At 47.2% G+C, this 27,849-nt stretch overlaps 1 protein-coding gene across 6 annotated transcripts in view; it reads right to left on the reverse strand.

The window, feature by feature from the left end:
* Positions 1–27,849, reverse strand: part of wipi1 (WD repeat domain, phosphoinositide interacting 1) — a 124,900-nt gene that overhangs the window by 15,967 nt on the left and 81,084 nt on the right. For 4 of the 6 annotated variants that reach the window (XM_072483521.1, XM_072483518.1, XM_072483516.1 and 1 more), the window contains 3 exons: positions 15,589–15,756; positions 11,718–11,825; positions 4,118–4,239 (listed from right to left, as the gene is read on the reverse strand). In XM_072483521.1, coding sequence (XP_072339622.1) covers positions 4,118–4,239; positions 11,718–11,825; positions 15,589–15,756 — 398 coding nt within the window. The remainder of the gene's footprint in view (positions 1–4,117; positions 4,240–11,717; positions 11,826–15,588; positions 15,757–27,849) is intronic. The other 2 variants (XM_072483519.1, XM_072483517.1) reach the window with 1 other exon arrangement.

Below are 27,849 nucleotides of genomic sequence, written 5' to 3' on the forward strand. Positions count from 1 at the left end.
GTTGGGACGGGGATCTGCCGCCGTGGGGAGCGAGCCGGGCATGGGGTGCGGGCGAGTGGCTGGCCGAGGAGGGGTTATGGCTAGTCGGCGGGGGAGGTGGGCGAGTAGCCCCTGATCCGGCTGATAACCTGGAATGTAAGGGGACTGAACGGGCCGGTCAAGCGGGCCCTGGTGTTCGCGCACCTGAAGGCGGATGTGTTCATGCTCCAGGAGACATACCTGAAGGTGGCAGACCAGGTAAGATTGAGGAAGGGATGGGTAGGTCAGGTGTTTCATTCGGGGCTGGATGCCAAAAATCAGGGGGTGGTGATCTTGGTGGGAAAGAGGGTGTCGTTCGAGGCGTCGAGCATTGTGACAGACAATGGCGGCAGGTATGTAATGGTAAGTGGGAAGCTGCAAGGGGAGAGTGTGGTGGTGGTCAAGGTGTATGCCCCGAACTGGGACGATGCGGGTTTTATGCGGCGCATGTTGGGTCGGATCCCGGACTTGGAAGTGGGGGGGCCTGATAATGGGGGGGGTGGGGGGGGGGGGAGAGAGACTTTAACACGGTGTTGGATCCAGCACTGGATCGCTCCAGGTCTAGGACGGGTAGGAAGTCGGCGGCGGCTAAGGTGCTGAGGGGGTTTATGGACCAGATGGGAGGGATGGATCCTTGGAGATTTGCAAGGCCGGGGGCTAGGGAATTTTCATTCTTCTCGCATGTTCATAAGGCTTATTCCCGGATCGACTTTTTTATTATGAGTAGGGCACTGATAGCGAGAATAGAGGATACCGAGTACTCAGCGATAGCCATTTGGGATCATGCCCTGCATTGGGTGGACTTAGAACTGGGGGAGGAGAGGGACCAGCGCCCGTTGTGGCGCTTGGAGGTGGGGCTGTTGGCAGACAAACAAGCGGGTGAGCGGGTCCGAGGAGGCATAGAGAGATACCTGGAGGCCAACGACAATGGGGAGGTCCGAGTGGGGATGGTATGGGAGACGCTGAAGGCGGTGGTTAGGGGAGAGCTGATCTCCATTAGGGCCCACAAGGAGAGGAGAGAGCAGAGGGAGAGGCAGGTGGGGGAGATGGTGAGAGTAGACAGGAGGTATGCGGCGGTGCCGGAGGAGGGACTGTTGAGGAAGAGGCCTAGCCTCCAGGCCTAATTTGACCTGTTGACCACCAGGAAGGCGGAGGTGCATTGGAGGAAGGCCCACGGGGCGATTTATGAGGATGGGGAAAAGGCAAGCCGGATGCTGGCGCATCAGCTTCGGAAGCGGGACGCAGCTAGGGAGATCGGGGGAGTTAAGGGTAGGGGAGGGAGTGTGGTGCGGAGTGGGGTTGGCATCAATGGGGTCTTCAGGGACTTTTATGAGGAATTGTATCGGTCCGAGCCCCCACGGGAGGAGGGAGGGATGGGCCGCTTTCTGGACCAATTGAGGTTTCCAAAGGTGGAGGAGGGACTGGTGGCGGGATTAGGGGCCCCGATTGGGCTGTTGGAGCTGGCCAAAGGGATAGGGAGCATGCAGGCACTGGGGCCGGACGGTTTCCCGGTCGAATTCTACCAAAAATATGTGGACCTGTTGGGCCCGTTGCTAGTTAGGACCTTCAATGAGGCAAGGGAAGGGGGGCCTTGCCCCCGACGATGACCCAGGCACTGATCTCCTTGATCCTGAAGCGAGACAAGGATCCCCTGCAGTGTGAGTCTTACAGGCCGATTTCGTTGTTAAATGTAGATGCCAAGGTGCTGGCGAAGGTCTTAGCCACGAGAAGTGAGGATTGTGTGCCGCAGGTGATCCACGAAGACCAGACGTGGTTCGTGAAGGGGAGGCAGTTGAACGCGAATGTGTGGAGGCTCCTGAACGTTATTATGATGCCGGTGAGTGAGGGGGAGGCGGAGATAGTGGTGGCGATGGACGCTGAGAAGGCCTTCGATAGGGTAGAGTGGGGGTACTTGTGGGAGGTGCTGAAGAGGTTCGGGTTTGGAGAGGGGTTCGTCAGGTGGGTTAGGCTGTTGCACGAGGTCCCGTTGGCGAGTGTGGCCACGAACAAGAGGAGGTCTGAGTACTTTGGGTTGCATCGAGGAACGAGGCAGGGGTGTCCCCTGTCCCCCCTGCTCTTCACACTGGCGATTGAACCCCTGGCTATGGCACTGAGGGAGTTGAGGAACTGGAGGGGGTTGGTGCGGGGTGGGGAGGAGCATAGGGTGTCGCTCTATGCGGACGACTTGCTGCTATATGTGGCAGACCCGGTGGGGGAATGCCGGAGGTAATGAGGATCCTCAGGAAGTTCGGGGATTTCTCAGGGTACAAGCTCAACGTGGGGAAGAGCGAGTTGTTCGTGGTTCACCCAGGGGACCAGGAGAAGGGGATTGGCGAGCTCCCACTAAAAAGGGCGGAGAGGAGCTTCAGGTATTTGGGGGTCCAGGTGGCCAGGAGCTGGGGGGCCTGCATAGACTTAATTTCACAAGGCTGGTGGAGTAAATGGAGGAGGAGTTCAAGAGGTGGGATGCATTGCCGCTGTCCTTGGCGGGTAGGGTGCAGTCAGTTAAGATGACGGTGCTCCCAAGGTTTTTGTTCCTGTTCCAGTGCCTCCCGTGTTTATCACGAAGGCCTTTTTTTAGGCGGGTCAACAGGAGCATAACGGGGTTTGTGTGGGCGCGGGGGACTCCGAGGGTGAGAAGGGTGTTCCTGGAGCGGAGTAGGGATGGGGGGCTGGCACTGCCCAACCTCTGTGGGTACTACTGGGCCGCCAATGCGGCGATGGTGCGCAAATGTGTGATGGAGCGGGAGGGGGCTGCATGGAAGAGGCTGGTGACGGCGTCCTGTGAGGGTACGAGTCTGGAGGCGCTGGCAACGGTGCCGCTGCCGCTCCCTCCAATGAGGTATACCATGAGCCTGGTAGTGGCGGCTACCCTTAAAATCTGGGGGCAGTGGAGGCGGCACAGGGGGGGGGGGGGGAAGTTGGAGCCTCGGGGTGGACCACAATACGGGGGAACCACAGGTTTGTTCCAGGGAGAATAGATGGAGGGTTTTCGGGGTGGCACAGGGCAGGGATAAGAAGGTTGGGGGACCTGTTTATGGACGGGAAGTTCGCGAGCCTGGGTGAGCTGGAGGAGAAGTATGGGCTCCCCCCGGGGAACACCTTTAGATATTTACAGGTAAGGGTGTTTGCCAGGCGGTGGAATTCCCGTGGATGCTGCCACGCACAGTACAGGACAGGGTGCTCTCGGGGGGGTGGGTTGGAGTGGGGAAGATCTCGGAAACTTACCAGGTGATGCAGGAGGAGGAGGAGGCCTCGGTGGTGGAGTTCAAAGGTAAGTGGGAGGAGGAGTTGGGAGAGGAGATCGAAGAGGGGACTCGGGCAGATGCCCTAGGGAGGGTGAACTCTTCCTCTTCGTGCGTGAGGCTCAGCCTCATACAGTTTAAGGTGCTGCACAGGGCACACATGACCGGGACAAGGATGAACAGGTTCTTTGCGGGTGAGGACAGGTGTGTTAGGTGCTCAGGGAGCCCAGCAAATCACACCCATATGTTCTGGGCATGCCCAGCGCTGGAGTAATTTTGGAAGGGCGTAGTGAGGACGGTGCCGGGGGTGGTAGGATCCAGGGTCAGGCGGGCTGGGGGCTCGCAATATTTGGGGTTGCAGGGGAAGTGCAGGAGGCGAAAGAGGCCGGTATTCTGGCCTTTGCGTCTCTGGTAGCCTGGCGAAGGATTCTTCTTCAGTGGAAGGATGCGAGGCCCCCAAGCATGGAATCCTGGATCAACGATATGGCGGGGTTTATTAAATTGGAGAGGGTGAAATTCGCCTTAAGGGGATCGGTACAAGGGTTCTTCAGGCGGTGGCAACCGTTCTTGGACTTTCTGTCAGAACGTTAGATAATGGTCAGTAGCAGCAGCAACCCGGGGGGGGGGGGGGGGGGGGGGGGGTTCTATTCTATTTGTGTTTATTTACACTGGAGGATCTGAGGGGGTGTATATATTTGCTATGTTTGCTTTGTGTTAATTCGGGGTGTTAATTTATTACTTATGTACAGGGGGGAGTGGGGCATAGGGGTTGTTTTACTGTGTTTTGCATTTAACTCTGTTGGGTTCCTTTTTAATTCTGTTGTTGATATTTTGTGAAAACCTCAATAAAATACCTGGTGTTGTTGACGACGAAGGCACTGAGCTGGTTTTGGCAACAGTTGCTGCATAGGTTGGTGAGCTGGATGGTGTAAAGTCAGATTTGGCAGTGTCAATGTTGTCATCGTCACTGTGTAGCCTAAACCCAAACAAAAAGAGAAGTCCAAAATGTCAAAATACGATCTTCAATCTCGCATTTTCAGCGTATTGCATTATGTTGGCGCTACGTAGGGTACAGATCTACAACTTTACCTCCAATGACTTATTAATCATACCCATACCATTCGGGTCGTTGATCCTCACAGGAAGTTAAAATTAGTCCTCACGTACCCTCTCACCACCGTTGTACAGCCTCAACGGAAGGAGAAATATGTGTTTCAGAAATACACAAAAACAGTCCCAGCAGCATTTTGCCCAAAGAGAGCCTTAATGTTCAGGCATGCAGTGATATCATTATGTACCATCACATTACAACGTAGGAGCCTTAATTTACCATTGTTTTAACTAGAACATGGAGTAATATGGACATCAATAACTTCAGTATTAAATAAAACATTCAGATTTGACTGCCAAGATTCTTCATGTTCTTCTTTAAAGAGGTTTCTACTGAACGGCCACATTTAAAGAGGCCCCTAAATGAAAATGAAAATCGCTTATTGTCACAAGTAGGCTTCAAATGAAGTTACGGTGAAAAGCCCCTAGTCACCACATTCCGGCACCTGTTCGGGGAGGCTAGTACGGGAATTGAACCGTGCTGCTGGCCTGCCTTGGTCTGATTTTAAAAACCAGCGATTTAGCCCAGTGTGCTAAACCAGCCCCTTGTGTTTGACAACTTGTGTTTGAAAGCTTGACAACTCATCTGGAGTAAGCCTTTGGCATTCCTGCCTTTGTTAGGTGGAAAAGTGTTTGAATCCCACTCCAAATAGCCTTGAAATGTGAAGACTATAAGCAGTCACTAAATGCTGGGTTGCCACCACGTGGAAGTTTGGATGTGGTGACTGTTCATTATTGTGCCACAGCTATATACCATGGTCTGTCTAGGTTCAGATATAGTGTTTCATCAATGAGATTGGTAGCAGAGTGGTTAGCACTGCTGCCTCACAGCGCCAGGGACCCTGGTTCAATTCCAGCCTTGGGTGACTGTGTGGAGTTTGCACTTTCCGCTCTCCTCTTTCCTCCCACAGTCCAAAGATGTGCAGGTTAGATGGGATCACGGGATAGGGAGAGGGAGTTGGCCTAGATAGGGTACGCTTTCAGGTGGTTGGTGCAGAGTTGATGGGCCGAACGGCCGCCTTCTGCATTCTATGATCTTCAGATTTACATGTTTAAACATGAACCACTTATTGTTAATCTTTTGCTATTTACCAGTCCGAATTAATGTCATGCACGGTGCTGCTTCCAAGCAGGCTGTTTCTCGAGTGTTCTCTATTACCACATGATGTTAAATTAATTTCACTTCTCTTTGGATAATCTTCCAGTTGTATACACTTAGTCCTGAGGGATTTTTGACCCAACTGAAAAGGGATTTCTTTCTTTTGAATTTGTAGGCCTTTTCCATTAAAAAAACCCTGCTCTGCAGGTTTGACTCAAGAACAAGGAACAAGGAACAAAGAAATGTACACCACAGGAACAGGCCCTTCGGCCCTCCAAGCCCATGCCGACCATGCTGCCCGACTAAACTACAATCTTCGACACTTCCTGGGTCCGTATCCCTCTATTCCCATCCTATTCATGTATTTGTCAAGATGCCCCTTAAACGTCACTATCGTCCCTGCTTCCATCACCTCCTCCGGTAGCGAGTTCCAGGCACCCACTACCCTCTGTGTAAAAAAACTTGCCTCGTACATCTACTGTAAACCTTGCCCCTCTCACCTTAAACCTATGCCCCCTAGTAATTGACCCTTCTACCCCGGGGAAAAGCCTCTGACTATCCACTCTGACTATGCCCCTCATAATTTTGTAGACCTCTATCAGGTCGCCCCTCAACCTCCTTCGTTCCAGTGAGAACAAACCAAGTTTATTCAACCGCTCCTCATAACTAATGCCCTCCATACCAGGCAACATTCTGGTAAATCACTTCTGCACCCTCTCTAAAGCCTCCACATCCTTCTGGTAGTGTGGCGACCAGAATTGAACACTATACTCCAAGTGTGGCCTAACTAAGGTTCTATACAGCTGCAACATGACTTGCCAATTCTTATACTCAATGCCCCGGCCAATGAAGGCAAGCATGCTGTATGCCTTCTTGACTACCTTCTCCACCTGTGTTGCCCCTTTCAGTGACCTGTGGACCTGTACTCCTAGATCTCTCTGACTTTCAATACTCTTGAGGGTTCTACCATTTACTGTATATTCCCTACCTGCATTAGACCTTCCAAAATGCATTACCTCACATTTGTCTGGATTAAACTCCATCTGCCATCTCTCCGCCCAAGTCTCCAAACAATCTAAATCCTGCTGTATCCTCTGACAGTCCTCATCGCTATCCGCAATTCCACCAACCTTTGTGTCGTCTGCAAACTTACTAATCAGACCAGTTACATTTTCCTCCAAATCATTTATATATACTACAAACAGCAAAGGTCCCAGCACTGATCCCTGTGGAACACCACTGGTCACAGCCCTCCAATTAGAAAAGCATCCTTCCATTGCTACTCTCTGCCTTCTATGACCTAGCCAGTTCTGTATCCACCTTGCCAGCTCACCCCTGATCCCGTGTGACTTCACCTTTTGTACTAGTCTACCATGAGGGACCTTGTCAAAGGCCTTACTGAAGTCCATATAGACAACATCCACTGCCCTAACTGCATCAATCATCTTAGTGACCTCCTTGAAAAACTCTATCAAGTTAGTGAGACACGACCTCCCCTTCACAAAACCATGCTGCTTCTCACTAATACGTCCATTTGCTTCCAAATGGGAGTAAATCCTGTCTCGAAGAATTCTCTCCAGTAATTTCCCTACCACTGAAGTAAGGCTCACCGGCCTGTAGTTCCCTGGATTATCCTTGCTACCCTTCTTAAACAGAGGAACAACATTAGCTATTCTCCAGTCCTCCGGGACATCACCTGAAGACAGTGAGGATCCAAAGATTTCTGTCAAGGCCTCAGCAATTTCCTCTCCAGCCTCCTTCAGTATTCTGGGGTAGATCCCATCAGGCCCTGGGGACTTATCTACCTTAATATTTTTTAAGACGCCCAACACCTCGTCTTTTTGGATCTCAATGTGACCCAGGCTATCTACACACCCTTCTCCAGACTCAACATCTACCAATTCCTTCTCTTTGGTGAATACTGATGCAAAGTATTCATTTAGTACCTCACCCATTTCCTCTGGCTCCACACATAGATTCCCTTGCCTATCCTTCAGTGGGCCAACCCTTTCTCTGGCTACCCTCTTGCTTTTTATGTACGTGTAAAAAGCCTTGGGATTTTCCTTAACCCTATTTGCCAATTACTTTTCGTGACCCCTTCTAGCCCTCCTGACTCCTTGCTTAAGTTCCTTCCTACTTTCCTTATATTCCACACAGGCTTCGTCTGTTCTCAGCCTTTTAGCCCTGACAAATGCCTCCTTCTTCTTTTTGACGAGGCCTACAATATCTCTCGTTATCCAAGGTTCCCGAAAATTGCCGTATTTATCCTTCTTCCTCACAGGAACATGCCGGTCCTGAATTCCTTTCAACTGACGCTTGAAAGCCTCCCACATGTCAGATGTTGATTTGCTCTCAAACATCCGCCCCCAATCTAGGTTCTTCAGTTCCCGCCTAATATTGTTATAATTAGTCTTCCCCCAATTTAGCACATTCATCCGAGGACCACTCTTATCCTTGTCCACCAGAACTTTAAAACTTACTGAATTGTGGTCACTGTTACCGAAATGCTCCCCTACTGAAACTTCTACCACCTGGCCGGGCTCATTCCCCAATACCAGGTCCAGTACCGCCCCTTCCCTAGTTGGACTGTCTACATATTGTTTTAAGAAGCCCTCCTGGATGCTCCTTACAAACTCTGTCCCATCTAAGCCCCTGGCACTAAGTGAGTCCCAGTCAATATTGGGGAAGTTGAAGTCTCCCATCAGCACAACCCTGTTGTTTTTACTCTTTTCCAAAATCTGTCTACCTATCTGCTCCTCTATCTCCCGCTGGCTGTTGGGAGGCCTGTAGTAAACCCCCAACATTGTGACTGCACCCTTCTTATTCCTGATCTCTACCCATATAGCCTCACTGCCCTCTGAGGTGTCCTCCCGCAGTACAGCTGTGATATTCTCCCTAACCAGTAGCGCAACTCCGCCACCCCTTTTACATCCCCCTCTATCCCGCCTGAAACATCTAAATCCTGGAACGTTTAGCTGCCAATCCTGCCCTTCCCTCAACCAGGTCTCTGTAATGGCAACAATATCATAGTTCCAAGTACTAATCCAAGCTCTAAGTTCATCTGCCTTACCCGTAATACTTCTTGCATTAAAACATATGCACTTCTTTACCTTTACTCTTTACCCTGCCAGCTGATTTTTACTGAACTTTTTTGAAAATCAAAGTGCAACCTGGCCACCAGAGCTGCAATTTGCCGGGCCTCTGGGACCACCACCCTTTCTACAACACAAGAAAAGTTTCTTTTTTGTAATTATCGCTCATCATGTTGTGAATGGACCAGGTGCTTTGACTCAGGGTCTTTATGATCTGGCCAGGTTTCTTTTTAAAACTTTGAATCACTCCGGGGTCTTGCAATGGACATCCACTTACTCTGGTGGATTCCCCAACTTCCAAGCTTGTAGCAAAGATTCTTAAACCTTTTCTTTATTTGTTTCTGCTGAGGTACACGTCTCTCCAGTCAGCCTTCAGCTACTTTTAGTCTTTGATGTCTTGGGATATTCATAGAATAGAATCATAGAATCCCGGCAGTGCAGGAGGTGGCCATTCAGCCCATCGAGCCTGCACTGACCCTCCGAAGGAGCACCCAGGCCCATTCCCCCACCTTTTACCTTTAGCCCCACCTAACCTTCTGGACACGAAGGGGCAATTTAGCACAGCCAGTCCACCCAGCCTGAACATCATTGGACTGTGGGAGGAAACCAGAGCACCAGGAGGAAACCCACGCACACACAGGGAGAATGTACAAACTCCACACAGTCACCCAAGCTGGAATTGAACCCGGGTCCCTGGTGCTGTGAGGCAGAAGTGCTAACCACTGTGCCGCCTCTGGGTTCATTATTTATGATACCACCTTTCTTATCATCACTGATCTTCATGTTGTGTTATGATGCCTCCACTGACGTGATATCTTTCATGAGCGACCACTGCAGCGAATCACATTGTAATATGGTGTCGGCTGTGGTGTCTGTCATGAAGAGCTCAAGACATATATGTTCAAGCGTGAATTATTTATTGTTCATCTTTAACTATTTACAGATCCAATTAACATCATGCTGCCTCAATGCAGACTGCTTCTGGAGTGTTCCGAGTCTATTACCATGTAACTCTATATGTCATACAGGTAGTGCTATTCTCCTGTCCAGTGTTCACCCTTGCTCTGCCAAACACTTTTCATTACAATCACGTAATATAACAGTGACAATGGTAGCATTCCATCTGAGTTCATAGGATTTGGTTCTGCCCACCCACTCCAGACAGCTACAGCTAGAGGAGATTTGTGCACTGGCTCGGAATACTGCACAGAAGTTCAGTGGGGATACTTGAATCTGATGGGTATGGGTGCCACCATAAAGGCCCTTTAAATTTGGTTACTGCCCAGAAAGGAGAAGGAACCCTCAAAAATATAGATATCCAAAAGGCAAAAGATAACTACCTCACCTAGTCGTTTATAGAAAATGACTTAACTCTCACACATATTAGCCTGGAGTTAGGATCTGCCCTCGGTAGAACACAACAGACAGGCCTATCATCAGTACTTAAAAAGTACTGATTCGAGATAGAATGGCAACAGATATTTTGCAAAGCTATAGCTGTTTTGATGTCATGAAGTTCACCTGCAATGAAATTTAGAATTGAGAATATTTTGTTCTCATTCATGAGGTTATTAAAGCAAGACCGTAACTATGAGCACAGTTCTAATGACTGCACAATCGCCTATGCCCTCTAGCCAGTACTTATGGAACATAAAGCACAATTGTTCCAGTTGGAACTCAGAAATTAGTATGTTTACTTCCAGATAACTCCCTTTATAAAATTTACAATGAAGGTGCAAATATAGTAGGATATAATCTTTACATAGTACATACATAGAACATACAGTGCAGAAGGAGGCCATTCGGCCCATCGTGTCTGCACCGACCCACCCATGCCCTCACTTCCACCCTATCCCCATAACCCCTCCTAACGTTTTTGGACACTAAGGGCAATTTAGCATGGTCAATCCACCTAACCTGCACGTCTTTGGACTGTGGGAGGAAACCGGAGCACCCGGAGGAAACCCATGCAGACACGAGGAGAACGTGCAGACTCCACACAGACAGTGACCCAAGCCGGAATCGAACCTGGGACCCTGACGCTGTGAAGCCACAGTGCTAGCCATGTGTGCTACCGTGCTGCTTCAAAGTTTTCCTACAGCAGAACTGCGCTGTACGTTTATCATTTTTCAAAAAGTATTTCACATCAAAGTCATCTTCAAGAAATATCTGATGCATTCTGAAAATTGAGTTCCCGGCAAAACAGCCATCATACTTTGTAATATTTGTTCTCACCCTGCATTCAAGGTAATGTGAAAATCTTGACAGTATGATATCACAGTGCTATTGCCAAGCTACAAGCTAAGGCTACCTACCTTGCAGAGAATTCTTCTTGTACAGTTCCCGCACACCATTAGAGAGAGCTGGCACTAGACTTTGTATCTGGTGGAAAGAATCAAGTGAAGGGTGATCCCTTTCTTTATGACTTAAGATTACTATGATGTCATAAAGAAGGGTGACCCGTACATGGCCCCTTTCATCCAATGGAAAATCTAACTCTTCCCCAAATGTATCAGTTCATCTGACTCGCAATAAAATAAAGAAAATTCTGCAAAGCCACTGGAGGATCGAAGACAGACAACAACTCAACTGGTAGGCAAATTTTAATTTCAGATTCATTTTTCAACCTTCACACATAACTAGAGGTTAACCAAGTAGTAATAAATTATAAGGCGGGAAATTTCTAAATAAAGGTTGATACTCCTATCAGTAAGACAACCCATCCAAAGCCCCAAAATCCCCAACTAAAATCAGCATGCATGTTTAGAGTACTAACTACTCCAGTCAACTGCACAAATATTTTTAATGGCAGCCTTATTTAAAGAAGACAGGACATGGAGGTTCACTGCTGTTGTCTAGAAGGTGATAAATCAGAACACAATCCATAAGTAGTGTGATGTACTCTTCCTTGGATCTATATAAAATAATTGATTGGACTTTCAAACACCAGTGTAAGTACAATAGAGATTATATGGCACAGGTTTATTTTTCACTGTGGTGCCTGTAAATGCATTCTGTTCCTGACCTTTTTGCAACAAGCAAACGCAGAGTGCGCCATGTATGCTGTAGTCAGATTCTTTAGGTACTCAGCAGTTAAACCAGCAGCTCTTAATTTTCTAAGAACTCATTGTAAAATGGAGAACAAACACTTACCTGTGTCTGTTTATGAGAACACATTCACCACCATCATGAGGGTCTAAGTTGTAAATGTACAGGAATCCATCTGAGGCAGCAACAAGAAGCCGAGGTAACTTCTGAATCCTGTTCGTCAAAAGAATGCATTTACTAAACCCCCAAACCGCACAGCAATATATTCAACACTATTTACCAACAATGCACGGCCTAAAATACAGTTTGGGATGGTTTTCTCACCATCCTACACTTCTTGATCATAAATGCTTTTCAAAGAACATGTTTATACTTTCATTATTAACAGTGCAAGAAAAATAATAAGTAGAGACCAAATTAATCTGAAATCTTTCATGTCCTCAGAAAGTCCAAATGTGGCAACCAATTTGAACACACAAGTTCCTGAAAAAACAAAATAGCCTGGAGAGGTGATGGCATAATCACTGAACTAGTAATCTAGAGACCCGGGGTAATGGTCTGGGGACCTGGGTGCGAATCCCACTGTAAATGCGGATGGTGGAATTTAAACTCAATAAAATTAAATTGATTATCAACATAAAATGCCCTTTAGGGAAGGGAATCCTTACCTGGTCTGGCCTACATGTGACTCCATGTGGTTGACTCGGAAATGGCCTAGCAAGCCACTCAGTTGTAGTCAACCGCTACAAAAACACAAAAAAGGAACATAACCGGACGGGCCAGCTGGCATCAACCTAGGCACTGTAAACAACAACGGCAAACACTGCTGACATACCCACATGTTGGGTATATAGGCAGTGTTTACCTTCAACATCGACTCTGGACCCCATGAACCTCCTGCTGATTACCACATACTGTCCACCATCAGCTGATGAATCAGTACTCCACGTTGAACACCACTTGGAGGAAGCACTAAGGGTAGCAATGGCGCAGAATATACTCTGGGGGACTTCAATGTCCATCACCAAATGTGATTTGGTAGTATCACCGCAGACCGAGCTGGCCAGGTCCTAAAGGACAAAGCTGCTAGACTGGGACTGCAGCAGGTGGTGAAAAACATACTTGACCATATCCTCACCAACCTGCCTGCTGCAGATGCATCCGCCCATGACAGTATCGGTAGATGTGACCACCACACAGTCCTTATGGAGACAAAGACCCGTCTTCACATTGAGAATTCACTCCATTGTGTTGTGTGGCATTACCACCGTGCTAAATGGGATAAACTTCAAACAGATCTAGCAACTCAAGACTGGGCACTGATGAGACGCTGTGGACCATCAGCAGCAGCCACAACCTGCAACCTCATGGCTCGGCATATCCCCCACTCTACCATTACCACCAAGATAGGGGATCACCACCGGTTCAATGAAGAGTGCAGGAGAACATGCTAGGGGCAACACCAGGCATATCTAAAAATGAGGTGTCAACCTGGTGAAGCGACAATATAGGACTACTTGCATGCCAAATAGAATAAGCAGCAATTACTAGACAGAGCCAAGCGATTCTACAACATCAGATCTAAGCTCTGTAGTCCTGTCACATCCAGCTGTGAATGGTGGTGGACAATTAAACAACTCGTGGAGGAGGCGCCACAAATATCCCCATCCTCAATGATGGAGGAGCCTCCATCTTCAGCCAGAGGTGCCAAGTGGATGATCCACCTGAGTCTCCTCCGGAGGTCCCCAGCAGCACAGATGTCAGTCTTCAGCCAATGCAATTCAGTCCATGTGACAGCAAGAAACGGCTGAAGGCAATGGATACTGCAAAGGATATGTGATATGGGCCCTGACAATATTCCGGTAATAGTACTGGAGATTTGTGCTCCAGAACTTGCCACACCCCTAGCTAAGCAGTTCTGGTACAGCTACAACACTGGCTTCTACCCTTCAATGTGGAAAATTGCCCAGGTGTATCCAGCACACAAGAAACATGACAAATCTAACCCAGCCAATTACTGCCCTATTAGTCTACTCTCCATCATCAGCAAGGTGATGAAGGAGTGCTATCAAGCGGCACTTACTCAACAATAACCTGTTCACAGATGCTCCGTTTGGGTTCCCCAGGGCCACTCAGCTCCTGACCCAATTACAGACTTGGTTCAAACATAGACAAAAGAGCTGAATTCCAGAGTTGAGGTGAGAGTGACTGCCCCTGACTTTAAGGCAGCATTTAACCGAGCATGGCATTAAGGGGCCCTTTCAAAACTGGAGTCAATGGGAATCAGGGGGAAAACTCTCCGCTGGTTGGAGTCATACCTGGCACAAAGGAAGATGGTTGTGGTGGTTGGAGGTCAATCATCTCATCTCCAGGACATCACTGCAGGAGTTCCTCAGGGTAGTGTCCTCGGCCCAACCATCTTCAGCTGCTTCATCAATTACCTCCCTTCCATCATAAGGTCAGAAGTGGGGATGTTCGCAGATGACTGCACAATGTTCAGCACAATTTGCAACTGCTTAGATAATGAAGCAGTGCACATCCAAGTGCAGCAAGACCTGGACAATATCCAGGCTGGGGCTGACAAGTGGCAAGTTACATTTGTGCCACACAAGTGGCAGGCAATGACCATCTCCTACAAGAGAGGATCTAACCATCGCCCCATGACATTCAATAGCATTACCATCGCTGAATCCCGCACAATCAACATCCTGGGGGTTACCATTGATCAGAAACTGAACTGGACTAGCCACATTAATACCGTGGCTACCAGAGCAGGTCATATGGCGAGTAACTCACCTCCTGACCCAGTCAGTGTTATTTAGACAGTCCTTTGCCTCCCCAACACACACCCCTCCCCACCCTCACCACAACGTTGGGGATATTGCATTAGGGAAGGGGAAGGATTGCCCAGGATAGACCAACCCCTTCTATATCCAATGATTTCCTCCTCAGCCCCTTGTGAAAGGGTGGGGACTATAAATCGTTTTTAAAATCCCCCTCTTGCTGCTTCTCTGGCCTGGATACCACCGGCAGCGACCACTTTCAACTACCCGAGTCCAAATAATTTAGTTGGTAGTGCTCCTATCTCTGAGCTTTAAGGTCCCAACTTCAAGTCCCAGTTCAGGACTTTTTGTTCAGTGAGTGTTTGTGTGGTTCAAAGTAGGTGGTTAATCAGCCCACAAAATCCTTCCATCACACCATACCTTGGGGAGTTCATGGGGAGAGAGAAAGGTTACACAGAGGGTATTCAGGGTGTGGATTGAAACTAGAGAGTTCTCAAGGAGAGGAGGAAAGAAATCTTAGAGAAACCGGAGATTGCGGAATTACTGAGGAATCCAGATATCGTCGCACACGATTCACAGAAGATTAGCCGGCCGGTTTGGCAAGTAATCAGGTAGGCAAATTACCATTGACCTTTACTGAAAGAAGGATGGAGTATAAAAATAGAGAAACCTCTCTACAGCTGTACAGGGAATTACTGAGACCGTACCTAGATGACTGCAGGTTGAGTAATACAGCCAAGGGAGTTTAGAAAAATGAGAGGCGATCTTACATTGAGACATTCAAGATTCTGACAGGGACTTGACAGAGCAGACGCTGAAAAGATGTTTCCCCTCATAGGAGAATCTATGTTCAGGGGACAAAGTTTCAAAATAAGGGGTCTTCAATAAACACAGATCTTTTTTCTCCAAGGGTCGTTAATCTTTGGCATTCTCTGCACCAAAGTAGTGGAGGCTGGGTAGTTGAATACATTCAAGGCTGCGTTACCTACAAGGGAGGGGGTGAGGGGCAATCAGAATGGGGTTAAGGGAACAAATGATCAGCCATGAAGTACTGACATCCCAGCAGGACTGAGCGATGGCACGAGACCAAACCCTTTTCAGCCCCAGATAATGCTTGAGCTTAAAATGCTAATAAGCTAGTTACAAAAATTACAAGCTTCAGCAGGCACCTGGCCTTTGGTATGTCTACTCACATAGTAAGCATACAGATGGTCCTTTGCCCAGAGAAGTTGAGGCGTACTGTGGCAAATGCCCGATCCTGGTTTATTATGCCCGATACCTGGGTAGGGAGGTAGTTAGTGGCTGCCATAAACATCTTCCCCATATATCCACTCCAAGTTGGAGACTCCTCCTGGGGCCTGCTGTAATCAAGACCAAATTTCAGAGATCAAGGACTCAACATTGTGTAAGTCAGTGTGTATTACCCGAGTATTATTTTTCTTTCCTGCTCAATGCAAATGAATACAAGGTCAAACCTACTAAAGAGACTGTGACAGGTCACACCTGTGCAATGCAGCAGTACATTTATGCTATTTGCCATTTTCCACAAGATAGTGAATAAAATTATGAAGAAACAACTCCACCTATAACATCAATAAGGGCCATTATCAAGGCAGAGAATTAAATGTTCGCTTTTGTTTAGTTTGCACATTCCTCTTCCAGTTCCCCGCTTATTTTGCAGCACCTTTGTACAATGTCTAACCAGGTGCCTCAGTCAAAGGACTCAATGGGGCTTTGAGTCAAGGAAGGTGTTTGGTTACTGACCAGTGTAACAGCAGACTGAGAATACGGGGAACCTTCTCAAAGGCTGTGCCCTATCTGCGCTTGGGGGAACGGGAATTCCTTTTATCCAGTCACGGGATACAGGTGTCACTTACAAGGCCAGCGTCAATTACCCATCCCTAATTTTCCCTTGCTGGTGAGTCACTTTCTTGAAACTGCTAGTCTTTTAGCAGGAGGGAGTTCCTGGATTTTGACCCAGCAACAGGGACAGGACAACAATATAGTTTCAAGTTAGGATGATGCGTGACTTGGAGTTGCTAGTGCTGCCACATGTTGCCCTAGTCCTTCCAGGTGGCAACGGTCACGGTTTGGTCGGCACTGTCGAAGGAGGCCACCTGGCTAAAATAAAAGTTTCTATGCCAGGAGTCCACCATATAGATTAAAAGTTACTAGGCAACCAACTGATAAACAAGTTTTCATATTTTCTGAGAGAACAGGGTTCGCCATATTGATTTGCTTTCTCTGATATTTTGCTAACAAGGATAGGTTGAGACAGGAAGTTTGCTTGTCTCAGGGAAGTTTATAATTGTGCGCACGACTGCACAATCTATTAAAAAATCAGCAGAGTTACCGGATGTGTGGCTCATTTTGATTGGTCCCAATTTTACGCAGATTAACAGATAAAATAAACAAGGTTATGTAGTGTCTCTTTGTGGTGGAAAAATGCACTGCAGCAAAAAGATGGTCCTGCAGTTTGGGTGCAGGAACTGCTACTGCCCCTTTCAGATGAATAATTAAAAATTTTTGCTTGGAACCCTGTAAATGCCTGATCCGGGATTTATAGCGAGTGTGGGAAAATTTACACATTGCAGTTGAATAATATGTTTTAAATAGTAGTAAGAGTGGTGGTTGGGGGAGGGGGGGGGGAAAGAGTATTTTGCACTATTTCTTTTATACATTTGGAATATTACACATTTAAAACACTCCTCAAAATATTCTCATGTCTCTCAGCTACTGTGAGGAGAATTTTAACCCCTCAAAAAAGCATGGGTTTGGATCAGCTATAATATTTGAAATGTTGAAAATGTCAGACTGGAACCCAATCCACCCACTTCCACTTTTAAGAAGGGCAGGATGTAAAGAGTTTGGTTGTGGTGGCGATCATGGGTGTGTGTATGTGTGTGTGATTTGGGGGGGGGGGGGGGTCAACATTTTAGTAAGTCTACAAGCCTCTGTCTGTGTGGAGTTTGCACATTCTCCCCGTGTTTGCGTGGGTTTCGCCCCCATAACCCAAAGATGTGCAAGGTAGGTGGATTGAACACACTAAATTGCCCCTTAATTGGAAAAAATGAATTGGGTACTCTAAATTTATATATTTTTTAAAAAGTCTACAAGCCTTAGATTTTATTTGACTCAATTTAAATAACCCTGGCCAGACAGGTTTCCCAGTCTTCAAAACCCCAGAACCTACAATGGGAGATTTGAGGCTGCTGGAACCAACAGGTAAAGCACCTTTCAAGCACGGCTTTGAGTGCTTCCCTCAAATAGCTCAACCAGCTCCGACTTTCCCGATCCCCTTGCATCCCTCTGCAATTTTTTCGATCCCTCTCTCCCTGCCTCGGCCTCCAATCTACCCTCCACCCCTGCCTTTCCAATCCCCCCCAATGCCTACTCTCTGCTCACCGGCCGGCCTGACGCCAAAGGGAAATAGAAACCCCCCAAAAAACGCCATTCAGATCTGCTTTTAAATTTAGCTGGACCTGCGGCGAGCCCATTCTTCTGGGATTTACCCCAATGCAAAGCTGCTCTCTCTTCTCCAACCTCCTGGTAGATATTGGTGCCTGTGTCTCTGAACTACATGAACAAGTGGGCCATTTTGAGTGGCGAGGCTACAGAAGCTGGATTCTTGCACTTGGGACAAAGAAAGCTAAAGGATATTTAATAGTGTTCAAAATTATGTAGTGTTTTGACTGAGTAGGGAGAAACAGTTTCCCTTGGCAAGAGAGTGGGTCACAGAAACAAATAATAGTTAAAGCACAGAATAAGGCCACTTGATCCATTAAGACCGTGTTGCCGCGCTGCAAGAGCCATCCAGCAAAGTGAACTCTCCCAAACTTCCCCAAAACCCCGAAATGTTTTCTGTTCACACATTTGCCATTTGAAAACCTTAATAGAATTTACCTCCACTGGGCTGGTTTAGCACACTGGGCTAAATAGCTGGCTTTTAAAGCAGACCAAGGCAGGTTAGCAGCACGGTTCAATTCCCGTACCAGCCTCCCCGAACAGGTGCCGGAATGTGGTGACTAGGGGTTTTTCACAGTAACTTCATTGAAGCCTACTTGTGACAAGCGATTTTCATTTTCATATAATTTACCTGTTCAGGTGGTACATTCCAGATTATCGCTGCATCCCCCCCCCCGCCCCCCCCCCCCCCCTCAATGCCCCCTTTGCTTTTTTGCCAATCACCTCAAATCTGTCTACTTTGGTTCTCCACCCTTCTACCAAAGGGAACTGTTTCACTCTTTCTCCCCCCCGCCCCCGTCTCTCTCTCTCAGTATTAAAAGGTGATGGCCAATATCTTTATAACGACCAACTTTACCTCAGCAACCCACATGGATTCCATCCAAACTTTCCAATTTCAACCTGGTTCTCAGTTGCATTATCAACCTGACCCCTGCCTCACATACCCTTTTTCTAATTCATATTTCGCTTTCTTTCATCATCCAGGGAGCTCAGGTTTTGATTGCTCAACCTGTTGTCCTCGTGGGAATGCATCCGAACCATCTGCTCTATAAAGGCTGCCCATTGCCCGATTGCAATTTTGCCTGCTAATCTTTGATTCCGGTTTACCTGGGTAAGATTCTAACCTGCTGAATTTGGCCCTCGCTCAATTAAGCATTTTTACAAACGAACATATGAATCAGGAGGAATAGGCCATTCGACCCGTTGAGCCTGCTTCGCCATTTGATAAGATCATGACTGATCCGATTGTGGTCTCAACTCTACTTTCCGCTCTACCTCCTATATTCTTTGACTCCATTGTCAATTAAAAATAGATCTAACTCAGTCTTAAAAAATACAAAATTATCCTGCTTCCACTGCTGTCTAGGGAAGCGAATTCCACAGATTAACAACCATCGGAGAAAATAAAAATCCCATCTCCATCTTACATGAGAGACCCTTTCCTTCTAAATTGTGTCCACTAGTTCTAGCCTCACCCATCAGGGGAAACATCTTCTCAGCATCCACTCAGTAGTATTTGTTTCAATAAGCTCACCTCTCATTCTTCTAAACTCCAATCCACAGGCCCAACCTTTCTTCAAAAGATAACCCCTACATCCCAGGGATTAGTTGAATGAACATTTGCTGAACTGTTTCTAATGCAATTAAATATTTCCTTAAGTAAGGAGACCAAAGCTGTACACAACTCCCGATATGGTCTCACCCATGCCCTCTACAACTGTAGCAAAACCTCCTACATTTATATTCCATTCCCTTTCACCAGAAACATGCGACTTAGGAGGAGGATGCCATATGACCCTTCAAGCCTGCTCCGCCATTCAATGAGATCATGGCTGACCTGCACGTTGTCTCAAGTCCATTTTCCTATCAATCCCCTATAACTCAACTCCCTTGTCTGTCAAAAATCTAACTAACTCTGCCTTGAATAAATTCAATGACCCATTGCTCCATTGCTCTCAGGGGAAGAGAATTCCAGAGACCAATGACCTTATTGAGAGAAAACAATTCTCCTCATTTCATATTCTTTTTTCAAATAAATTTATAAGTACCCAATTAATTTTTTCCAATTAAGGGGCAATTTAGAGTGGCCAATCCACCTAACCTGCACATCTTTGCGCTGTGGGGGCGAAACCCACGGAGACATGGGGAGAATGTGCAACATCCACACGGACAGTGACCCAGAGCCGAGATCGAACCTGGGATCTCGCCGTCGTGAGGCAGCAGGGCTAACCCACTGCGCCACCGTGCTGCCCTCATTTCAGAGTGGTAACCGTCGTTCTCTAGTTCTGGTCTTGCCCACGAGTGGAAACAGCCTCCAGTGTCCATCCTGTCAAGTCCCATCTGGATCTTATACATTTCAATCAGATCGCCTCTCATTCTTCTAAATGTTAATGTGTACAGGCCCAACCTGTTCCTCCTTTCTTCCTAGGATAAGCCTTTCATCCGGGAAATGAGTCGAGAGAACCAAATTAGCCGTGGTCTTAACAAATGGCAGTGCAGACACGAGGGGGAAAATGGCCTACTCCTGCTCCTAATTCGTATGATGCTAAAATCAATGTTTCTTAAATGCTCCCCTAATGATAACTGATCCTCTTGACCCACCTCATTCCCTAGAACTTGGTTTCTTCCCCTTACTCTATTGTCCTGCCTCGGTGCTTGCCGCTTCTGCGAGAGCCACTTTCTTCTCAGGTACCTGGTTCCAACTGAACCACAAATGCTTATACTTTTCAGTCTGGGTCCCTGGTTACAAAACAAGAGCCTAGCCTTTCTTTAACCCCTGTTTGTTTTCAAGTCATAAACGTGCAATTACATTGCAGGACCTTTGTTTAACATGAAGCTAGGTTTTTAACCCTTACACAGAAACACAAAATTAAACCTAAAGATGCACCCGATTTCTAATATCCACAAATACAAATTACTCAATGTCATGTGAGAGTACCTTTAAGAAATGGGTGTTTTTTATTGAATAACTGTAGTGGGTGTACCTTTAAGAAATGGGTGTTTATTACTGCAGTGATGTCAGAGTGTGGGTGGAGCTGGGCTGTCTGTCAGCTTTTAGTTTCACTTTGAGAAAAAGCTTGGGTGAGTTTGTGGTTTTTTGGGTTTGTTTCAGTGTTGGAGCTGCAGTGAGTCACAGAAGGTGTAATGTTGTTCTCTCTGCCATGTAAAGACTATCTTTTGATCATTTGGTGAATTCAGAGTGATAACTGTTCTCAGTAGTGAATTTAAACCTGATGTGCTTCTATGAAAAGTTTTTTTTAATACGTCTTATGGATGTTGAAAGTAAAGTAAGGCTTGGTGGGGATCTATTTAAATAAGTTCAAGCATTACCAAGGTTTGACGAGAAGAAGGTTGAAGCCTTTTTCAGTTCATTTGAGAAGATGGCTAAACAAATGAAATGGCCACAGGACATGTGGGTATTACTGATTCAAACAAAGCTGGTAGGTAGGGCTAGTGAAGTGTTTGCATCACTACCGAAGGAGGTATCTGGGAGGTATGAGGAGGTGAAAAAATCCATCTTAGAGGTATATGAACTAGTGCCTGAAGCTCACAGACAAAGGTTTAGAAATTTAAGGAAAGAATTTGGTCAAACATACATGGAGTTTGAAAGGATCAAACAGAGTATGAGGATTGGGATAAAGCAATTCCATTCGTACTGTTTGCAATTAGGGATGCACCTAATGAGTCAACCAAATTCAGTCCTTTTGAACTAATTTTTGGTCATGAGGTAAGATGACCACTTAAATTGATTAAGGAAAAAATTGGTGAGTGAGAAATCGCAAATTACATTATTGGATTACGTGTCAAATTTTAGGGAATGATTAAATAGAGCAGGTGAATTGGCTATACAGCATTGAAAAGTTGCACAACATGTGATGAAACGGGTAGCGGACAGGAAATCCAAAGTTCGTAGTTTTGCCAGTGGAGATAAAGTTTTAGTGCTGTTACCAGTGGTAGGTGAACCTTTAAAAGCAAGGTTTTGTGGACCTTATCAGATTGAAAGGAAATTAAGTGAGGTGAATTATGTGGTAAGAACACCAGATAGAAGGAAGACTCACCGAGTGTGTCATGTGAATATGCTTAAAAGGTACTTTGAAAGGGAAGGAGAGAAAAAGGAGGTTTTAATGATTCTAACTCAAAGTGACGAACCAAATCCAGATGACTTTGAATTTGACATAACTCAAATTAAATTGGAAAACAAGGATGTTCTTAAAAATTGGGATAAATTGTTGAGTTACCTTCCAGAGGAAAAACGGACTGACCTGAAAGAGTTATTGATATCACATGGGCAAGTCTGTAGAGATGAATTGGGAAGTACTAAAATGGCTATACATGATGTAGGTGTGGGAAATGCTGTTCCAATCAAACAACATTCATATAGACTTAACCCTTTAAAATTGGCACAGGTTAACAAAGAGATTGAGAGTATGCTTAAAAATGGCATAATTGAAGTGGGTTGCAGCCAATGGAGCTCACCCATAGTGATGGTAGCTAAACCAAGCAGTACCCAACGGTTGTGTGTGGACTATAGAAAGGTTAATGCAGTTACAAGAACGGACTCTTATCCTATTCCACGTTTGGAGGATTGCATTGAGAAAGTGGGACAATCAGCTTTTATTTCCAAACTGTATTTACTTAAAGGTTACTGGCAGGTACCTTTATCCGAAAGGGCGAAGGAGATTTCAGCTTTTGTGACTCCAAATGGTATACACCAATTCAAAGTTATGCCATTTGGCATGAAAAACGCCCCAGCCGCATTTCAACAGTTAACTAACAAAGTTGTTTCAGGATTACCCAATTGTGTGGTATACATCGACGATCTGGTAATTTTCAGCCAGACATGGACAGAACATTTGAAGCATCTGATGGAGTTATTCGATTGACCTCAGGAGGTGGGTTTGGTGATAAACCTAGCCAAAAGTGAATTTTGAACAGCCCAAGTTACTTTCCTTGGCCATACAATCGGACAGGGTTGAATCGTCCCATGGGATGTGAAACCAAAAGTTATTGGGGAGTTTCCAGTACCCTCGACACAAAGGGTAATAATGCGATTTCTTGGCATGAGTGGATTTGATTGAACGTTTGTTCAAAGTTTTGGAGCGTGGTTGCTCCACTGATGGACTTGCTGAAGAAACGTCAAAAATGTCAGTGGACAGCGGAGTTTCTTTTTTTTAAAATATATTTTATTGAAAATTTTTGGCCAACCATCACAGTACATTGTGTATCCTTTACACAGTAATATAACAATATAAATAACAATGGCCAGTTTTATAAACAAGAAATAAATAATATATAAACAAAAACAAAACTAAATGGCAACTGCCTTGTCCCAGATAAATATTCTCCAAAAATATGTTTTAACCGTCCAATATACAATTATCTATAACAACAACCTATACATATTATACTTATATATTAACATCCCTGAGAATCCCTATGGTTCCTCCCCCCCCCCCTCCCCCCTCCCTCCCCCCCCCCCCTCCCCCCTGGGTTGCTGCTGCTGTCTTCTTCTTTTCCATTCCCTCTATCTTTCTGTGAGGTATTCGACAAACGGTTGCCACCGCCTGGTGAACCCTTGAGCCGATCCACTTAGGACGAACTTAATCCGTTCCAGCTTTATAAACCCTGCCATGTCATTTATCCAGGTCTCCACACCCGGGGGCTTGGCTTCCTTCCACATCAACAGTATCCTGCGCCGGGCTACTAGGGACGCAAAGGCCAAAACATCAGCCTCTTTCGCCTCCTGCACTCCCGGCTCTTCTGCAACCCCGAATATAGCCAACCCCCAGCTTGGTTCGACCTGGACCCCCACCACCTTCGAAAGCACCTTTGTCACCCCCACCCAAAACCCCTGTAGTGCCGGACATGACCAGAACATGCGGGTGTGATTCGCTGGGCTTCTCGAGCATCTCACACACCTATCCTCTACTCCAAAAAATTTACTGAGCCGTGCTCCAGTCATATGCGCCCTGTGTAACACCTTAAATTGTATCAGGCTTAGCCTGGCACACGAGGACGATGAGTTTACCCTACTTAGGGCATCAGCCCACAGCCCCTCCTCAATCTCCTCCCCCAGCTCTTCTTCCCATTTCCCTTTCAGCTCATCTACCATAATCTCCCCCTCGTCCCTCATTTCCCCATATATGTCTGATACCTTACCGTCCCCCACCCATGTCTTTGAGGTCACTCTGTCCTGCACCTCCTGCGTCGGGAGCTGCGGGAATTCCCTCACCTGTTGCCTCGCAAAAGCCCTCAGTTGCATATACCGGAATGCATTCCCTTGGGGCAACCCATATTTTTCGGTCAGCGCTCCCAGACTTGCAAACGTCCCATCTACAAACAGATCTCTCAATTGTGTTACTCCTGCTCTTTGCCATGTTCCAAATCCCCCATCCATTCTCCCCGGAGCAAACCTATGGTTATTTCTTATCGGGGACCACACCGAGGCTCCCGTCTTTCCCCTATGCCGTCTCCACTGCCCCCAAATTTTCAGAATAGCCACCACCACCGGGCTTGTGGTGTATTTCTTCGGTGAGAACGGCAACGGCGCCGTCACCATGGCTTGTAGGCAAGTCCCCCTACAGGACGCCTTCTCCAATCTCTTCCACGCCGCTCCCTCCTCTTCTCCCAGCCACTTACATACCATTGAGATGTTGGCGGCCCAGTAGTACTCACTCAGGCTCGGTAGCGCCAGCCTCCCCCTATCCCTACTACGCTGCAAAAATCCCTTCCTCACTCTCGGGGTCTTCCCGGCCCACACAAAACTCATGATACTCTTCTCAATCCTTTTGAAAAAAGCCTTCGTGATCACCACCGGGAGGCACTGAAACACAAAGAGGAATCTCGGGAGGACCACCATTTTAACCGCTTGTACCCTCCCTGCCAGTGACAGGGATACCATGTCCCATCTCTTGAAGTCCTCCTCCATCTGTTCCACCAACCGCGTTAAGTTTAACCTATGCAATGTACCCCAATTCTTGGCTATCTGGATCCCCAAGTAGCGAAAGTCCCTTGTTACCTTCCTCAGCGGTAAGTCCTCTATTTCTCTGCTCTGCTCCCCTGGATGCACCAAAAACAGCTCACTTTTCCCCATGTTCAGCTTATATCCTGAAAATTCTCCAAACTCCCCAAGTATCCGCATTATCTCTGGCATCCCCTCCGCCGGGTCCGCCACATACACCAATAAATCGTCCGCGTAAAGAGATACCCGGTGTTCCTCTCCTCCCCTGAGTACTCCCCTCCACTTCCTGGAACCCCTCAATGCTATTGCCAGGGGCTCAATCGCCAGTGCAAACAATAACGGGGACAGAGGACATCCCTGCCTCGTCCCTCTATGGAGCCGAAAATACGCAGACCTCCGTCCATTCGTGACCACGCTCGCCATCGGGGCCCTATACAGCAGCTGTACCCATCTAATATACTCATCTCCAAAGCCAAATCTCCTCAACACCTCCCACAAATAATCCCACTCCACTCTATCAAATGCTTTCTCGGCATCCATCGCCACCACTATCTCCGCTTCCCCCTCTGGTGGGGGCATCATCATTACCCCTAGCAGCCTCCGTATATTCGTATTCAGCTGTCTCCCCTTCACAAACCCAGTTTGGTCCTCATGGACTACCCCCGGGACACATTCCTCATTGCCATTACCTTGGCCAGAATCTTGGCGTCTACATTTAGGAGGGAAATAGGTCTATAGGACCCGCATTGCAGCGGGTCTTTTTCCTTCTTTAGGAGAAGTGATATCGTTGCCTCCGACATAGTCGGGGGCAGCTGTCCCCTTTCCTTCGCCTCATTAAAGGTTCTCATCAGTATCGGGGCAAGCAAGTCCACATATTTCCTATAAAATTCGACTGGAAATCCATCCGGTCCCGGAGCCTTCCCCGCCTGCATACTCCTAATTCCTTTCACTACTTCCTCTATCTCGATCTGTGCTCCCAGTCCCACCCTCTCCTGCTCCTCCACCTTAGGAAATTCCAGCCGGTCCAGGAAGCACATCATTCTCTCCTTCCCATCCGGGGGCCGAGCTTCGTATAATCTTTTATAGAATGCCTTGAACACTCCATTCACTCTCTCCGCTCCCCGCTCTATCTCTCCTTCCTCATCCCTCACTCCCCCTATTTCCCTCGCTGCTCCCCTTTTCCTCAATTGATGGGCCAGCAACCTGCTCGCCTTCTCCCCATACTCATACTGTACACCCTGTGCCTTCCTCCACTGTGCTTCTGCAGTACCCGTTGTCAGCAAGTCAAATTCTACGTGTAACCTTTGCCTTTCCCTGTACAGTCCCTCCTCCGGTGCCTCCGCATATTGCCTGTCTACCCTCAGAAGTTCTTGCAGCAACCGCTCCCGTTCCCTACTCTCCTGCTTTCCTTTATGTGCCCTTATTGATATCAGCTCCCCTCTAACCACTGCCTTCAGCGCCTCCCAGACCACTCCCACCTGGACCTCCCCGTTATCATTGAGTTCCAAGTATTTTTCAATGCACCCCCTCACCCTTAGACACACCCCTTCATCTGCCATTAGTCCATGTCCATTCTCCAGTGTGGACGACCTTCTGTTTCCTCCCCTATCTCCAAGTCTACCCAATGTGGAGCGTGATCCGAAATGGCTATAGCCGTATACTCCGCCCCTTCACCTTCGGGATCAACGCCCTTCCCAAGACAAAAAAGACTATTCGCGAATAAACTTTGTAGACATGGGAGAAAAACGAAAACTCCTTACTCCTAGGTCTGCTAAATCTCCACGGGTCTACTCCTCCCATCTGCTCCATAAAATCTTTAAGCACCTTGGCTACAGCCGGCCTCCTTCCAGTCCTGGATCTCGACCTGTCCAGCCCTGGCTCCAGCACCGTATTAAAATCTCCCCCCATTACCAACTTTCCCACCTCTAGGTCCGGGATGCGTCCTAGCATACGCCTCATAAAATTGGCATCATCCCAGTTCGGGGCATATACGTTTACCAAGACCACCACCTCCCCCTGTAATTTGCCACTCACCATCACGTATCTGCCCCCGCTATCCGCCACTATGGTCTTTGCCTCAAACATTACCCGCTTCCCCACTAGTATTGCCACCCCCCTGTTTTTCGCATCTAGCCCCGAATGAAACACCTGCCCCTCCCATCCTTTGCGTAGTCTAACCTGGTCTATAAATTTCAAGTGCGTCTCTTGTAACATAACCACGCCTGCCTTAAGTTTCTTAAGGTGTGCGAGTACTCGTGCCCTCTTTATCGGCCCGTTCAGCCCTCTCACATTCCACGTGATCAACCGGGTTGGGGGGCTTTTTACCCCCCCACCCCCCCTTGTCGATTAGCCATCCCCTTTTTCCAGCTCCTCACCCGGTTCCCACGCAGCTGTGTCCCCCCCAGGCGGCGCCCCCCCCCCGCCCACCCCACCCCATTCCAGCTCCCCCTCTCCCCAGCGACAGCGGAGTTTCAACAGGCATTTGACTGCCTGAAAGCTGTGATAACCAATGCTCCTGTGTTGGAAAATTACAAGGGAGTCTGTGATCAGATTAAACTAAAGTATCTGATTTTAAAGAGACATGCTGAGGCGTAGAGAAATGGATGGATCGTGCAGAGACCTTCTTGTTCAAAGAGACGGTCAATCAGGAGGGATTCCAGTTGGAGGAAGAACAAAAAAAATATATTATACCTGTTTACATGTGTTGTTTCTTGAAATGAGGACGTATATTTACTGTGTACATTTCTTAAAGGTTAGTAAAAAGGTGAAAATGAAACCAACCATCTTGAAGTTGATGGTTTATTGTTTTTTCTTGGGGGGGGGGGGGGGGGGAGGTGTCATGTGAGAGTACCTTTAAGAAATGAGTTTTTTTAGAGAATAACTGTAGTGGGTGTACCTTTAAGAAATGGGTGTTTATTACTGCAGTGATGTCAGAATGTGGGTGGAGCTGGGCTGTGTCAGCTTTTAGTTTCACTTTGAGAAAAAGCTTGGGTGTGTCTGTGTTTTTTTGGTTACATTTCAGTGTTGG

The sequence above is a fragment of the Scyliorhinus torazame genome, chromosome 18, assembly GCF_047496885.1.
Source record: "Scyliorhinus torazame isolate Kashiwa2021f chromosome 18, sScyTor2.1, whole genome shotgun sequence".
Taxonomy (NCBI): domain Eukaryota; kingdom Metazoa; phylum Chordata; class Chondrichthyes; order Carcharhiniformes; family Scyliorhinidae; genus Scyliorhinus; species Scyliorhinus torazame.